A 17,407-nucleotide genomic window follows, 5' to 3' on the forward strand; every position below is an offset into this window, starting at 1 on the left:
ATAGTTTTACTGACCAACTTAATTGTATTTTGTAAATATACACAAATTTAGAATTTGATGGCTGCAACACACTCAACAAAAGTTGGGACAGAGGCATGTTTACCATTGTGTTACATCACCTTTCCTTTTAATAACACTTTTTAATCGTTTTGGAACTGAGGATACTAATTGTCAGTTAAATAAAGCTTCACGTGAATTAACATATCACAGATTTTTGTTTTTATTGCATTTTGGAAAATATCCCAACTTTTCTGGAAATGGGGTTTGTAGATTAAATCATTACACAGTGCATTAAGCTAGAATAAGGTAAAACAATAGTGAGGCTCCCTTGGCCAGAGTTGACCGTGGATGTTGTCTCCTAGCTGTCTAGATATGCAAGCCAGGGCAGAGCGATATAGAGAGCAAGCTGATGCCCATGTAGCAAGCTCCCCCTCTCCACCCATCTGATGAACCCAAAGGAACAGCAGAGTCTGGTACAGTTTGGCACCAGGAGTTGCCAGTCAGCATTGAACTCAGTATAGGACTGTCTTAGGGACTCCAGCTCTGAATTTTTCCCTCAGGTTTACTCCCGAAGCCTTCCCCATGAGAGGGTACAGCTGCAAGGTAGCAGAGGTTTGAGGTCAGAGTTTTCCTTCTCCTAGGTGAGCTGCCAACCGCAGCTGATGCGCCATCAACTGCCCAAAGCAACTGGTTTTAAGGTGCCTGTAACCCGCCTTTACCCCTTCTCCTGTTCCGCTGGGCTTAGTAGCTCAGGCATACATGAAGGCCAGGAGCTGGACTTGGTTGTCAGAGGCTGTTTGAGACGCACATCATTGGGAACATTTAATAGGTAGTGGGAGCTTATCCCTATTACCATTTCTGGTTAAATAATAATCTTAAGGAACCAGTAAAACAATAAAGTATAAAAGCTACTGATAAAGTACAGTGCAGGTAAATGTTACAGTGCAAGATCACAATGAGGTAGATTGTGAGGCCAAGAGACTGTTTTACCATGCAAGTGGTCTGATCAAGAGTCTGGTAACATTGGGATAGATGCAGTCCCAGAGCCTGGTTATAATTTCTGTCTGATGGGAGAGGGGAGAAGAAAGAATGTCCAGGGTAAGTGGGGTCTTTGATTATGGTGATTGCTTTACGGAGGCAGCGAAAGGTTCCAACAGACTCCATAGATTTGCTGAGCTGTGAACGTAACTCTCTGTAGTTTGTTGTGATCATGTGCTGAGTGAGCAGTTGTCATATCAGGCCACTATGCATCCAGACAGAATGCTTACTATGGTGTATTGATAAGAATTGATTCATTTAAGTAAACCAATCATAGATATAAATAAAAATCATTTAATAGATCACAAATAGTTGTAGGTCTAGCATTGACCACGGGGAATACCACTTGTCACGGGCCTACAACCTTTCACTATCACCTGTGCTCACCATCCTGTGAGCTGTCTCTTCCCGAAGCTCACCTAAACAATGCTGTGACTCTCTCAAAGAAGAGCATGGTGTACCATGTAATCCATCCCTGAGCCAACATCAACAATTTGTAGACATTATTATGTTATTCTTGGTGTTTGCTGGCTGTGTGCAAATTGGCTGCCAGCTGTGTGCAAATTGGCTGCCAGGTTTTTCTACAACAGTGATTGCACTTTGGAAGCACTCCATAACTGTAAATGCTTTGGGAGTTCAAGACACTGGAAAGTTTCATATAAATGCAACAGGCTTTTTCTCTTTATTTTGCTAAATGAGGAGACACATTCTTAAAACTGCAAGGCTCTGTAGGGCATAACTTTAGATCAGTAATCCATATCTGGCCTGGTTGATCTGCCTCAGAACGTGGTCATAACCCCAATTGCACCATCTCTTCCTCATCCATTTAGTCAAAATGGACCGAATTCTGGCTGTCCACAAACATACGTCAAAGTTACAATTCAGCACGCTTTTTTTTGAACTTGGTCCCACATCGGTTAATTCATGGCCAGGCTAATTGATGTAAATTCCCAAGTCACGTGCAGGACTGCTGACTCTAAAACACATTGCTAGAGTCCAGTTGCATATTAGTAGATTGTTCTTAGTTACTTGTTTTAATAAGTCAAACTTTGGAGAACAAAATCTTAAACTACAAATTGGGATTGGTGTATTTGAATTTCTCATTACTGGTGCTTTCTTTTAAGAACAACCCACAGTTGCTTTCTGTAAATCTCACGTTTCTATGTGCATTGTGTATTGTGAATCACCTCCCTCGACATTCCGAGACAAACTGCAGCTCATGGATGCTTATGTCAGAATGCTGTTCTTGGACTACAGTTCAACATTCAACACCATAGTTCCATCCAGGCTCAACAAGAAGCTCAGAGACCTCGGCCTTGATCCTGACTTGTGCAGCTGGATCCTGGACTTCCTGTCAGATCGCCAGCAGCCTGTAAGAATGGGCCCCCTCACCTCCAAGCCTCTGGATTCTCAGTACAAGAGCCCCTCAGGGCTGTGTACTGAGTCCCCTCCTTTACTCCCTGTATACCCATGACTATCGCCACCCACAGCTCCAGTCTGCTAATTAAATTTGCTGACGACACTACACTGATTGGCCTTATCTCAAACAATAACAAGGTGGCCTACAGGGAAGAAATCATCTCTCTGACACAATGGTATCAAGAAAATAATCTCTCCCTCAATGTCGCAAAAGCAAAGGAGCTGGTTGTGAATTACAGGAGGAATGGAGATGGCCTAATTCCTATTGACTTAATGAATTTAAGGTTGAGAGGGTAAACATCTTCAAGTTCCTCGGCATCCACATCACCAAGGACCTCACGTGGTCTGTACACACCAGCTGTGTGGTGAAAAAGGCACAACAGCGCCTCTTTCACCTCAAATGGTTGAGAAAGTTTGGTATGGGCCCCCAAATTCTAAGAACTTTCTACAGGAGCACAATTGAGAGCATCCTGACTGGCTGCATCACTGCCTGGTATGGGAATTGTACCTCCCTCAATCGCAAGACTTTGCAGAGAGTGGTGCGGACAGCCCAGCGTATCTGTAATTGAGAACTTCCCATTCAGTTCAGGACATTAAAAAGGACAGATGTGTAAGAGGGGCCCGTAGGATCATTAGGGACCCAGTCATCCTAACCACAATCTATTCCAGCTGCTACCATCCGGGAAGCGGTACCGCAGCATAAAAGCCAGGACCAACAGGCACTGGAACAGCTTCTTCCACTAGGCCATCAGACCGATGAACTCCCACTGATTTGAGTGTACTCAGTATTACATTGACTGTTCTATTTATTATAAATTACTATGACTGCACATTGCACATTTAGGTGGAGACGTAACATGAAGATTTTTACTCCTTATGTATGTGAAGGATGTAAGAAATAAAGTCAATTCAATTCATTTAATTAACACTGAAAACTAAAACAAGGTAAAGGTATCATAAATAGATACTTTATATGAAGGTCACCTCATTTTCTTCTGCATTTGGGTTGAGAGTGTCCCTGATGATACGGTCCTTAATGCATTAGCAATGCCTACACATTGCTCAGTGTCAGCTTTGGAGCTGCTTCTCTGGATGTTTGAGTTGTTTTTGGGTGAGGTGTGGGGAACTGAATGAGCATATTGAGACGTTTTAAGATCCTCTGATCAAGGATTCAGGCTTTCAGATGAATTAGGGATTTTTTTCCTAATGCCTCAAGGTATTCCCTTGGACCTTTTGGGAGGGTAGTGCAGAAATTGCAGTGGCCCTAGCAGGGAGATTTAAAACGTCCTTAGCCACTGGTGAAGATTGGAGGATATGTCGCTAATGTTGTTCCATTGTTTAAGAAAGACTCTAAGATTAAGCCAGAAAATCACAGGTTGGAGAGCTTGGCATCAATAGTGTTAAATTATTGGAAGGTATTCTAAGATATTATGTGTATTTGGATAGACAGGGATTGATTAGGGATAGTCAACGTGGCTTTGCGCATGCTAGGTCATGTATAACCAGTCTTTTGAGGATGTTACCAAGAAAGTTGATGAAGATAAAGCAGTAAATGTTGTCTACATAGAGATTAGCAAGGTCTTTGACAAGTCCTGCATGGAAGATTGGTCAAGAAGGTTCAGTTGCTTGCATTCAGGATGAGGTAGTAAATTGGATTAGATGTTGGCTTTGTCAGAAAAACCAGAAAGTAGTAGAAGGTGATTGCCTCACTGACTGAAGTTGCAGATTTCCAGTCAAAGAGGCAACCATCTTTTACCACTCTCTGGTTTCTCCCACAAAGCTAATGTCTAATGCAATTTCCTAACTCACTAGTCACTGACAGAGATTGGTGCTGGGTCAGCTGTCGTTTGTCATCTGTATCAATGATCTGGATGATAATATGGAAAACTAGATCAACAAATTTGTGGGTAACACCATGATTTTTGATGTAGTGGACAGCGGGACTCGGGCCAGCTGGAAAAATGGCTGGTGGGATTTAATGCAGTAAAGTGTGAGGTGTTGTACTTTGGGAGAATAAACCAGGGTAGGACTTGCATGATGAGGAGTACTGGGCACTGAGGAGTACAGGGGGATCTGGGAATACAGATTCTTAATTCCTTGAAAATGGCATCACAGGTAGATAGGTTCCTAAAGAGAGGTTTAGGCACATTGGCCTTCATAAATCAATGTATTGAGTACAGCAGTTGCGATGTTAAGTTGAAGTTGTAGAAGACTTTGGTGAGGCCTCATTTGGAGTATTCTGTGCAGTCCTGGTCACCTATCTACGAGAAGGGTATCAGTAAGATTGAAAGACTGCAGAGAAAATTTACCAAGATACTGCAGGTCGTGAGGACATGAGGTTTGGGGAAAGGTTGAATTGGTTAGGAGTTAATTCCCTAGAGCATAGGAAAATGGGGGGAGATGTGATAGAGGAATATAAAATTATGAATGGTATGGATAGGGTAGGCTTTTTCCACTGTTGGGTGAGACTACAACTAGAGGTCATGGGTTAAGGTGCAAGGTGAAATGTTTAAGGGGAACATGACGGGGAGCACCGTTCCTCAGTGGGGAATGAGCTGGCAGCAGAAGTGGTGGATGCAGGTTCAATATTAATACAAGGAAAATTTGATAGGTACATGGAAGGGAGGGGTATAGAGTGCTATGGTCTGTGTGCAGGTTGATGGGATGAGGCAGATTAATAATTTGGCATTAATTAGATGGGCCAAAGGGCCTGTTTCTGTGCTGTAGTGTTTTATGACTCTGTAACTCTATGCAATGCCAGGATCATTGGCATTAATTATGATAAGGCAGCTGTAACCGAGATGGTGGAGAAGGGATGGGTGTGATCCGGCTGGGGTCAGGGTTGAAGTGCCAGTGAAAGTGTGGATTACTCTGTTAAGTTAATTATTACTTGAATGCTATAAGTTGGTTCCTGCATTTGGTTTGGACGATGCATTATAAAACAGCATCATACTAAATTCATTTGATCTACATTACCGTACCTGTCAACAACTTATCAATATATTGTTTGTCCTGCTCATTTTGCTTAACAAGTGCACAGTTCAATACATTACCAGTTTTGTTAACTGCCGTAGTGTGTTGAATAGAAAACATGACTTGGGCTTGGCTCAATTCTGTAGTTGAGTCGTATGCAGTGAACTTTGCTTTGTGTCAGTCAGGCTCATGATGTTACTTAAGCTGTGTGAACCGAACAGCTCATTATTAAAATTTCCATTGGACTCCAAATTGGGAAGTTTAGCTAATCTTGAGGAAAGCTGCAATGACAGATAAAGGGATATTAATAAACATAGAGAATAAATGCATAATTTGGAAATAAATGTCAATATGAGTAACAGAGATGACTTTTATGCGTGGATGAGAAGGAGCAGGTGTAGGAATATTCTGCAGGGATAATTAGGGTTGAAATAGGGTAGAGCAACAACATGGTAGGGGCACAATAACAAACAATTACTGATCATAATAGTGAGGATTATTGGTAGTGCTAAAGAACCAAACTGCACCCTGGCTCCTCTTCAAAGACAAAACAAGTAACTTCACTCAACACTGAACTGACTCCCCAATCTATAGATTCAATTCTGAGGAGTCTACAGCTCATGCTCTCGGGGTATTATTTGTTTATTTATTTATTATTGACGTACAGCGCAGAGTAGGCCTTTCCAGCCCTCCGAGCCTCGCTGCCCAGCAACCCACAACATAACTCTAGCCTAATCACAGTGACCAATTAACCTAACAACCAGTACGTCTTTGGACTGTGGGAGCAAGCAGGAACACTCGGAGGAAACCCATGTGACCACGGGGAGAATGTCCAGTCTCCTTCTGGACTGTGCTGGGAATTGAACCAATGTCGTTGGTACTGTAAAGTGTTGTGTTAACCACAAGGCTACTGCGCTGCCCTGATATTTATCTATTGTTATTTTTATTTGTTTTATTTGTGTTTGCATAGTTTGCCTTTTGCACATTGATCAGTCTTTCTGTGTAGCTTTTCATTGATTCTGTTGTATTTCTTTGTTTTTCTGTGAAGTTCAGGGAAGTATATGGTGACATATGCGTACTTTAATAATAAATTTACTTTGAACTTTGAAAATACTGTTAATGTTAGAAATACACATCCAGGTTAGGCAGAACCTCAGGTCAAGTCAAGTCATTTTTTATTGTCATTTCGACCATAACTGCTGGTACAGTAACAACGAGACAGCTTTTTCAGGACCATGGTGCTACATGAAACAATACAAAAGCTACATTGAACTATGTAAAACAACACAAAAACTACACTAGACTACAGACCTACCCAGGACTGCATAAAGTGCACAAAACAGTGCAGGCATTACAATAAATAATAAACAAGACAATAGGCACAGCAGAGGGCAGTAAGTTGGTGTCAGTCCAGACTCTGGGTATTAAGGAGTCTGATGGCTTGGGGGAAGAAACTGTTACATAGTCTGTTCGTGAGAGCCCGAATGCTTCGGTGCCTTTTCCCAGATGGCAGGAGGGAGAAGAATTTGTATGAGGGGTGCGTGGGGTCCTTCATAATACTTCTTGCTTTGCGGATGCAGCGTGTGGTGTAAATGTCCGTGATGGCAGGAAGAGAGACCCCGATGATCTTCTCAGCTGACCTCACTATCTGCTGCAGTGTCTTGCGATCCGAGATGGTGCAATTTCTGAACCAGGCAATGATACAGCTGCTAAGCATGCTCTCAATACAACCCCTGTAGAATGTGATGCGGATGTGGGGGTGGGAGATGGACTTTCCTCAGCCTTCGCAAAAAGTAGAGATGCTGCTGGGCTTTCTTTGCTATGGAGCTGGTGTTGAGGGATCAGGTGAGATTCTCCACCAGGTGAACACCAAGAAATTTGGTGCTCTTAATGATCTCTACTGAGGATCCTTTCGTTTTGTTTACATTAAGAGACAGGTTGTTGGCTCTGCACCAGTCCGTTAGCCGCTGCACCTCCTCTCCGTATGCTGACTTGTCATTCTTGTTGATGAGACCCACCACGGACATATCATCGGCGAACTTGATGATGTGGTTCGAGCTGTGTGTTGCAGCACAGTCGTGGGTCAGCAGAGTGAACAGCAGTGGACTGAGCACACAGCCCTGGGGAGACCCCGTGCTCAGTGTGATGGTTTTGGAGATGCTGCTTCCGATCCGGACTGACTGAGGTCTCCCAGCTAAGAAGTCTAGGATCCAGTTGCAGAGGGAGGTGTTCAGGCCCAGTAGGCTCAGCTTTCCAATCAGTTTCTGAGAGATGATTGTGTTGAATGCTGAACTGAAGTCTATGAACAGGATCCGAACGTATGTGTCTTTTTTGTCCAGGTGGGTGAGGGCCAGGTGGAGGGTGATGGCAATGGCGTCATCTGTTGAACGGTTGGGACGGTATGCAAACTGCAGGGGGTTCAGTGAGGGGGGTAACAGGGTCTTGATGTGCCTCATGACGAGCCTCTCGAAACACTTCATGATGATGGATGTGAGTGCAACGGGACGGTAGTCATTGAGGCAAGACACTGAAGACTTCTTCGTCACGGGGACAATGGTGATGGCCTTGAAGCACGTTGGAACAACAGCGCTGCTCAGGGAGATGTTGAAGATGTCAGTGAGAATATCTACTAGCTGGTCTGCACACCCTCTGAGCACTCTGCCAGGAATATTGTCTGGTCCAGCAGCCTACCGTGGGTTGACCCTGCACAGGGTTCTCCTCACATCAGCCACGGTGAGACACAGCACCTGGTCATTGGGAGGACGGGTGGACTTCCTCGCCGCCATGTCATTTTCCGCCTCAAAACGAGCGTAGAAGTTGTTCAGCGCATCTGGGAGGGAGGCATCACCTGCACAGTCAGGTGATTCAGGTGATGTTGTCCTGTAGTTGGTGATGTCCTGAACGCCCTTCCACAAGCACTGCGTGTCGACGCAGTTCTGGAAGCGGCTGTGGATTCTGTGTGGGGGGAAAACAGTGGACAGTTTTGGTCAGTGACCTTTCGTAGAGGTAAATGAAGTTTTAAGATCCTGATAAAGGGAGAGAGAGGGAGAGAAGAAAAGAGGGGGAAGTAGAATAACAACAGATGTGAGCAAGGTGACAGGATGGTGAAGCAAAAGGTAGGCTTGGAGATGCTGGGGGAAATAAATAATTATCCGACAATACTAGCAAAGAGAATATATTGGAAATGTACGAGTATGAAGACTAGAAATGCCGATGATGTGAAATGGAAGCTTGCAATGTGCCAAATCAGAAGGTAAGGTGCTGTTACTCGAGCTTGTGTTGATCTTTATTGCATCAATGGGGAGGGGTTGAAATTGGGGAAGGAGTGGGTTGGAGAAGTGACAGACAGTGGGAAGCTTGGGGGCACGTTAATGGTTTGAGCAGTTCTACAAAGCAAAATATACTTGTGTATCAAGCCTCCCCAAATGAGACAAATGTGTTTTCTCTCTTCTGTCGTATAAGGTCACACGCCCTGATATGGTCCAGATATTATCTGCAGCTTTACATGTGGTACTTCGGAGAGATATGTCCCTCAATCGCAGACTGTATGCATGGCTTCTTGGTGAGTTTTCCCAAAAATGTGCTTAAATGAAAATAATTCCACGTTCTAGCTCTAGGCTTTAAGCATTCTGGGGAATAGTGATGAGTTAGTTCCGATACAGGACTGTTTTATACATCTAGTAACCAAGGTTTCTTTGTCTGCTCATCGTGACATTCTGTGGTGATGAATCACTTGAATGTAATATAGGAAACAGAATGTGCTTTTGGTACCCCTAACAATTCTGTGAGCTTTTTACAGAACCTTTTCTGTAGGCAAATTAGCAACTCTGTTAAGGGTCTCAGTCGCTATTTATTAGCAATAATGAATGTGTATATGTACTTGGGTGCAAGATATCTACAGCCACTGTTGTACAGAGCACATCACTAAGGAATATTGAATTTCAGTTTATGAACTCAATGTAGAAGCCAGGCCTTGTAATGAGAGACCTGCATTTATTTGCAATAGAATCATAGACCACCATCCTCTGTGTAAAAATAGGCCCCTATTAAATCTTTTTTGCTTTCACCCTAAATCCCTCTAGTTTTGGCCCCCTAGTTTATGTCCCCTTCCCTGAGGAAAAAAACTTGCCATCTACCTTGTTTATACCTCCCAAAATTTTAAACTTCTATATGGTCACTCCTCATTCTCATAATTTCCAAACTCCCCGGTCCTGGCAACAGCCTCAAGTCTTTTCTGCACTCTTTCCATTTCAACTACATCTTTCCTATGACATGGTGACTAAAAATGTGCACAGCCTCACCAGAAGCCACGTGAGCTCCCATACTCAGTGACCTGACTCCTGAAGACCAGTGAGCTAAATGCTTTTCACATCACCCTGTCTACCCGTGTTGCTGCTTTCAGCAAATGATGAACTTGCATTTATACTCCTTCTGTTCCATTACCTTGAATTGGAGAAGTCCTGCAATGACTGACTTTTCAAAGTGCATCACCTAACACTTAACTGTTTTGAAATGCATTTGCCTCTCCTTGGCCTACTTCCCCAACTGATCAAGGTCCCACTGAAATGAATGATGGCCTCCTTTGCTGCAATGACTCGTCCTAATTTAGTGTCATACACAGACTTGCTGATCTGCCAACTTTGAATCCAGTTAACTAGCTCCCTGGATTCTATTAGATGCAGCCTTCTGGGCCAGCATGCCATGCGGAGCCAACTGCAGTGATTTTGTAAGAGAAAGTGTAGTGAGCCGTGTGCGTTTGTCCAGTTTAGTTAAGCTTACTGAGATGTAATATTACAATGAGTCATCATGGAAAGCTGAACCACTGCAATTTTTGTTGTGGCCCATCGTGTCTTGAGGTTAGTTTCCCACTTCAATCTGTTCATATTGCTTTCTGCATTCATGCCTTGAATTCAAATGAAGAATTGGATTGGGGTTTTGTAGTTTCTGTACAAACCATCCAGTGCGCATTTGTTTCTTTTCCCCCGGCAGTTAATCTACTCAACCATTCTAGTGAGCCCCTTCCACCCCTCTCCATCTGTCACTCCATCACTGCAGTATGCTGTAAACAGTTTAAACCACTGTTTTATAATGCTGTTTACATTGCAAATACAAGCTGGTGTTCATGTATTTCTGCACATTTTATTCCATATCCGTTCTATAATCTCTAACATATATAATTCTTTATATTTGCTGAATGTTGTTTTGTTGTATGTCATGCCAACACACCACAGCAAATCCGTAATACGTGTAAATGTGTATGGCGAATAAAGTTGATCCTTGATCCTTATCTCAGGGTTGTGAAGCTGGCTGTGAGATTTAGTATAAAATGTGAGTGTTTAGCATGAAGAGATATTTTAGTCTATTAAAAACCAACAAATATAATACTGAATAACAAGTTGTATGTTTTTTTTTGCACTCTTTAACTGGATTACAATTTGGTGAGTAAAATGCTTTGTATTTAAACCTAGGAAAAGTACACTAAATATTATAGTTGCCATCTACATACACATTTCAATTGTGTACATTTAACTCTGTTCTTTACCTTATCTAGGATTTGATAATAATGGTTGTGTAGGCCCCAGAAGTACCAGGCACAGCAATCCAGAAGAACATGCAATCTACTATTTCAATACCTTTTCTAAAGATCTACTCATTCAGGTACACATTTTGTTCCAACCCTTGAAGGATCTGGTCATGCTGTACAGTGCTTTTCAGATCCCTTTACAACAGCTGACTGACTAGTCAGGATGAATTGGTGACTTCCAAATACTTATCGTCAGAAGATTATATTCCGAGACTGCTTCCCAAATCAGTACATTACTCGTCTAATAACGAAGGACGTGATGGGTGTCGTGTAGGGCATTCATAACTGAAACTGAGAGAGCAGTGAAGAATAGTGACTAGAATCTAACTAGGTTCATGCCAAAAGTATGTAAAGGAAAAGACTTGCCAAAAATTAGGGTGCCAAAGTGGAATTTATCAAAATCAGCAATGGATGATATAGGGCGGCACAGTAGTGTAGTGGCTCGCACACTGCTTTACAATAGAGCCGATCCAGGTTCAATTCCCGCTGATGCCTGTAGGGAGTCTGTACAGTCTCCCTATGATCAGATAGGGTTCCTCCAGGTGCTCCGGGTTCCTCCCACAGTCCAAAGGCATGCCGGCTGGTAGGTTAATTAGTCACTGTAAATTGTCCTGTGTAGGATTAAATCAGGGGGTTGCTGGGTGCGCATCTTGAAGAGCTGGAATGGCCTGTTCCATGCTGTATGTCAATAAAATAAATAAATTAAAATATTTTAAATTTTCAGTACATAACATACAGGATTAAAGTAAGTCCTGCAAAGTGTGCATCAAATACTGGAGTTCTGTAGATGTATAGAAACACTTGATTTTTTTTTAAAAAAAAGGCATTTCATGATGATGTAAATATGTGGAGTCAAGGTAAATGTGGGAGCACACTTAAAATGCAATAATTGTAAATGGATTATTTAAGAGATTAAGATTAAAAGAGAGGATAATAGCAAAATGTTCTTAAAGTGAAATGCTTTTTCTGTGTGATAATTGTTGCCTCTTTGTGCTGACATGAGGGGTGGAGGATGGGTGACTTCCACTCCAGTTCAGTGGGTTTTGAGGCATCCAACAGAGATCCTGCCGTAGTTGTGGTGGATGATAGACACATCGGATTGGGAAGTGATATGCTCCTTCGTCCACTTTCACTAAGATTGGACTGTACGTGCTGCCAATGAATGGTCTCGAGGTCCTCCTTGCCAGCCTGGATGCTGCTTCTTCATTAATGGGAATGTTACTGCAAGAAGTACAAGTTGGAGAGTGGATGGTCTCAAACAGTATCTGTTTTGGGTGTCATGTTGGGTGTCATGCAAGTGATTGTACTGTATGTCAGAGATGACTGAATGTAATTAAGTTCTTGATGTTGGAAGTAATAGCCTGAGAGTTGTGCTGGTGCTTATCCTGCCAGTGAAGTTAGATGATGCTGTAACGTGAGGAGCTCTATAGGTAGTCCATGTGTCTTTGGCATACGGGAGAGCAGGGATCATTGCTGTCTGGTGGACCACGAGCTTTGTGCTTTGTCTTGGATTTTATCCTTGGAAAATGTACATTCAAAAGCACCATTTGTGCACTGATGCTTAAAGACTGTTGGGATGATCTTTGTTCTGGAGATCCAGTGAGTAACTTGGTGGAGGTGAGGTAGAACAGTGTGGCAAGAACAATTAAGGGTTGCGGAATGATACAGGACATAGACCTGTTGTCTTTGAGCTCCAGCATCTGGATTCAGTCCTGACCTCTGCTGGTGTCTATCGGTAGAGTTTACATGATGACGTTTTATAAATAGGCTTCAGCAGTAGAAGTGTTTTTGGAACCACACCTTGGGAAAGATGTACAGACTGTAAGACAGGTTCATGAGTTTCAATGTCCTGGGCAAGAAAAACTAGATCTTGAAAAAATTAGGTGCTTTTACCTTGGAATAGAAGAGGTTAAGTGAGTCAGTGGATGTTTCCAAGATTGTATTTTGTGAAGAAGGTAAAGATAAAATAAATGCTTCATCATTCTTAGGTTGCTTATTCTTCTTCCATATAACCTTGTCTTACAAAAAACAATCTGTTGGTATGGTTGATATTGCTGCGTTTTCACAGATCACTTGGGAATATTGGGAATCCCCATGTCTTTTAAATACAGACATAGACAGGAAAATTAATCCAAGAGTACACTAATCTATCACTATAGTCCTGAACTTCTTAAGTTTTGATTTATGGGACATCTGTCCACAAAAGTTGTAGGATGAGTATAAATGAAGTGCTTTGGGAAAAGTCTGATGTATAAGAGGAAATTGAACTGGATGTTACAGATGGATGGAGAGAAAATATTATTGTCATTGCTACCTAAAGTAACTCAATTTAGGTTTATATTAAGCTGCACTATCCAATTTTTTTGCATTAATGTTTGAGTATATTTAGGACTTACAGGCATTCATAAAAATCTAATAAATATTTTTGCTTCAGTAAAATAAAATATATTTTAAAAATTACATAACCTGGAAATTTCAGAATCAGGTTTATTATCAGCAGAATGTGACATGAAATTTGCAGCAGCAGTTCAATGCAATACATAATCATGCAGAGAAAGAGAGAGAGAGAATAAATAAAATAAAATAAAACATAAATGAACAAGTAAATCAATTACGTATATTGAATAAATTATTAAAAAATGTGCAAGAACAGAAATACTGTATATTAAAAAAATGAGGTAGTGTCCAAAGATACAATGTCCACTTAGGAATCGGATGGCAGAGGGGAAGAAGCTGTGCCTGAATCACTGAGTGTGTGCCTTCAGGCTTCTGTATCTCCTTCCTGATGGTAACAGTGAGAAAAGGGCATGTCCTGGTTGCTGAACCATATGTTGTCAGTTGAAGCTCTTGTTTTCCCCTCCTGAGGTCTGGACTAAGTATAAGAGCTGAAACATCATGATTCAGCTGTATAGTCAAGTCAAGGCAACTTTTATTGTCATTTCGACCATAACTGCTGGTACAGTGCATAGTAAAAGTGAGACAACGTTTTTCAGAACCATGGTTTACATGACACAATACAAAAAACTAGACTGAACTATGTAATAAAAAAAACCAACAACAACACACAGAAAGCTACACTAGACTACAGACCTACCCAGGACTGTATAAAGTGCACAAAACAGTGCAGGCATTACAATAAATAATAAACAGGACAATAGGGCAAGGTGTCAGTCCAGGCTTCGGGTATTGAGGAGTCTGATAGCTTGGGGGAAGAAACTGTTACATAGTCTGGTCGTGAGAGCCCGAATGCTTCGGAGCCTTTTTCCAGATGGCTGGAGGGAAAGAGATTGTATGAGGGGTGCATGGGGTCCTTCATAATGCTGTTTCCATTGCGGATGCAGCATGTAGTGTAAATGTCCGTGATGGCAGGAAGAGAGACCCTGATGATCTTCTCAGCTGACCTCACTATCTGCTGCAGGGTCTTGTGATCCGAGATGTTGCATTTTCCGAACCAGGCAGTGATGCAGCTGCTCAGGATGTTAGTGATTGGAAAATCTGAGGTGATCCTTCATTAAATGTACCAACATGCATATATTTGAATTTATCAAATGGAAAACAAGGTTATGGTAATCTTCTAGCTCAGAAATAACTGTAGAAGTTTAAATCTGAAATCTGAACGGTACTTGCTTGGTCAAGATTGAAAGAACAGATATAAATGTTACTTTGTAAAACCTGTTTTTGTTAACTGTCTGATTTGTAGCTTTATATGGAAGGTTTATGTGCTGTGATTTTCCTTGTTGAGTCAATTAATCTGGTTGTTTCACCCACATTAATTTCCCTTCTCCCACCTTGATTTTAGGCCATGGTAGGAATTTTGCAAGGGAAAGGATGTGGAGAGGAAGAACGGACAACTTTGCACGATCTGAAACCTTTTCGCATACTCATTAGTCTCCTGGATAAACCAGAACTAGGTATTGTATTATGGACTGAAATAACTTCCAGTGGGAGGAGGGTGGTCAGGGATAGGTAGAGGTTGTCTGCATGGACCTTTGTAAGGTGCTTGACAAAGTTCCGCATGATAGGCTGATCTGGAAGATGAGGTCACATGAGATCCAGGGTGAGCTGGTGAACTGGACACAGAATTGGCCTGGTTCAAGGAATCAGGGTGGTATTGGAAGGTTGCTTCTCAGATTAGAAGCCCATGATCGTTGCTGTGCTGCTGGGATCTGTGCTGTTATTTGTCATTTATATTAGTGCTCTGGATAGAAATGTAGGTGGCATGATTAGTAAGTTTGTGGATGACACCATCATCGGTGGTATACGGTTGTCTGAAGCTGGGCAAGTGGGCCTTGGAATGGCAGGGGGAATTTAATTCAGAGAAGGTTGAAGTGATGCATTTTGGGATGTTAAACCAGGGCAGGACATATGCAATCAATAACGAGTTCTCGGTGAATGTTGTAGAACAGAGAGACCTAGGGGAACAAGTATATCTTCCTTCAAAGTTGCAACACAGGTAGACAAGGTATGGATGGGTTCAGGGGATAGCACACTAAGTACAAGAGTTGGGACATTGTGTTTTGACTGTATTGGATGTTAGTGAGATTGTGTGTGGAATATTTTGCACATTCCTGGTCACCATGTTGTTGGAAGGATGTGATTAATCTAGAGAAGGTACAGAGAAATTCCACAAGTATACCAGGATTGGGGGTCTTGAGTTATGAGGAGAGACTGAATAAGCTAGGACTGTTTTTATTTGGAGCGAAGGAGGCTAGAAATAGGTAGATACTTTATTGATTCCAAAGGAAGTTATAATGTCACAATAGGATTACAAGTGCACAGATTTACAAATATTAGAAGACTCGCAAAAGTTCATAAAATCATGAGGAGCATAGATAACCTGTATGGTCACAGTTGTTTTTCCAAATTAGAGAAGTCAAAAACTCAAGGGCATAGATTAATGGTGAAAGAGGAAAGGTTTAAAGGGGACTTAAAGGGCAAATTTTTCACATGGAGGTGGCTGAGTACTATGTATGGAATGAGCTACCAAAGAAGTGGTTGAGATAGGTACAGCATCACAATTTAGAGGACGTGAACAGGTTCATTGATAGAAAAGGTTTAGATTAGTATAATACAGGTTAAAACACAGGCAAACGGGACTAGCTCAGAAAGGCACTTTGGTTGATATGGAAGTGTCAGGACTAAGGGCCTGTTTCTGTATTGTATAACTCTAGGGTTAACAGAACGAAAACTTAATTCCTTTGTGTTTGTGCACTTGTGGTCCTCTTGGCCAACAAGCAGGACTGTGAAAATACTAAGCTTCTTAAGGCAGCAGCTCCCATGACCCCTTGTGTGCCAGGCTTCCTGAGCCGAACTCAAGTTTAGTCAGGCTCCTGGATGCCACGCGAGAGCCTTGTCCCACTTAATGGCATGACCCACACAACACAATACCCTGCAGTGGACTGTGGGAATGGTTGTGTGATCACCAGGCTGGGGTGGATCGCACCTTTGTTTGCACGGTGTTGGAGAAAGCATCATATTTGAGAGCTTGAAGAAATTAGATGCGCTTCTATCAGCTTTCAGCGTTCATTTTCCCTCTGAGTAAATACTGTGCAGTAGCTTGTGACTCTGCACCATCTTTTTCGTCTTCTACCCTGCATGACGTGAGTAATTCTGCTTTCTGCCCCTGCCCATGTGAATCAGCTCCTTGTAAGTAAGCTTTGATTGCTAGCCACCACAAATACTGCTTTATAATCTGTTACTGGACAATGTGAATTATGGCTTGAAGTAATTTGTCCTTGACCCCATTTATGTAAGTTTTTGAAACAACGCAAACATAATGAAGAATTCAGTTACAGTTTAATCATTACTAACCCACATCCTGCTAGGTTGTGATACAGTAAGTTAATGAACTGCTCTGCAACTTGCGTTGTTTAGGAGTATATTGTACTACTTGTCTTCAGGAATAGTTTGAAATTTTGTCGTTGCTAATGTTGCTATGAACTCTTAGTCTACTCTGTACTTTTAGAGTTGATTCTGTCATTGCAGGGCCAGCAATCCTGGAAGACGTACTTATAGAGGTTTTCAGAACATTACATTCACAATGCAAAGCCGAACTGAACCTGAAGACACAACCTTCCTACAGCAAAGACCAGACTCAGTTAAGCAGGTATAATACCTTATATGGCACCCCCTCTCCTTCACCATTTCCCACCCCCCTTTCCCTCTCTCACCTTATCTCCTTGCCTCCCTCTGGTGCTCCTCCCACCCCTTTTCTTTCTTCCATGACCTTCTGTCTTCTCCTGTTAGACTCCCCCTTCTTCAGGCCTTTATCTCTTTCAACAATCAACTCTCTACTTCATCCCTCCTGGTTTTGCCTATCATCTTATGGTCTCGTTCCCCAATCCCTCCCCCCCCCCCCCCCCCACACACCTTTTAAATCTTCTCCTCATCTTT

At 42.2% G+C, this 17,407-nt stretch overlaps 1 protein-coding gene across 5 annotated transcripts in view; it reads left to right on the forward strand.

Annotated features, from left to right (window-relative positions):
- The window catches only part of dop1a (DOP1 leucine zipper like protein A), a 182,781-nt gene that overhangs the window by 47,633 nt on the left and 117,741 nt on the right, over positions 1-17,407 (forward strand). For 4 of the 5 annotated variants that reach the window (XM_073051710.1, XM_073051712.1, XM_073051714.1 and 1 more), the window contains 4 exons: positions 8,893-8,992; positions 10,982-11,088; positions 14,814-14,925; positions 17,000-17,120. In XM_073051710.1, coding sequence (XP_072907811.1) covers positions 8,893-8,992; positions 10,982-11,088; positions 14,814-14,925; positions 17,000-17,120 — 440 coding nt within the window. The remainder of the gene's footprint in view (positions 1-8,892; positions 8,993-10,981; positions 11,089-14,813; positions 14,926-16,999; positions 17,121-17,407) is intronic. The other variant, XM_073051713.1, reaches the window with a different exon arrangement.

The sequence above is a fragment of the Hemitrygon akajei genome, chromosome 7, assembly GCF_048418815.1.
Source record: "Hemitrygon akajei chromosome 7, sHemAka1.3, whole genome shotgun sequence".
In the NCBI taxonomy this organism is placed as follows: domain Eukaryota; kingdom Metazoa; phylum Chordata; class Chondrichthyes; order Myliobatiformes; family Dasyatidae; genus Hemitrygon; species Hemitrygon akajei.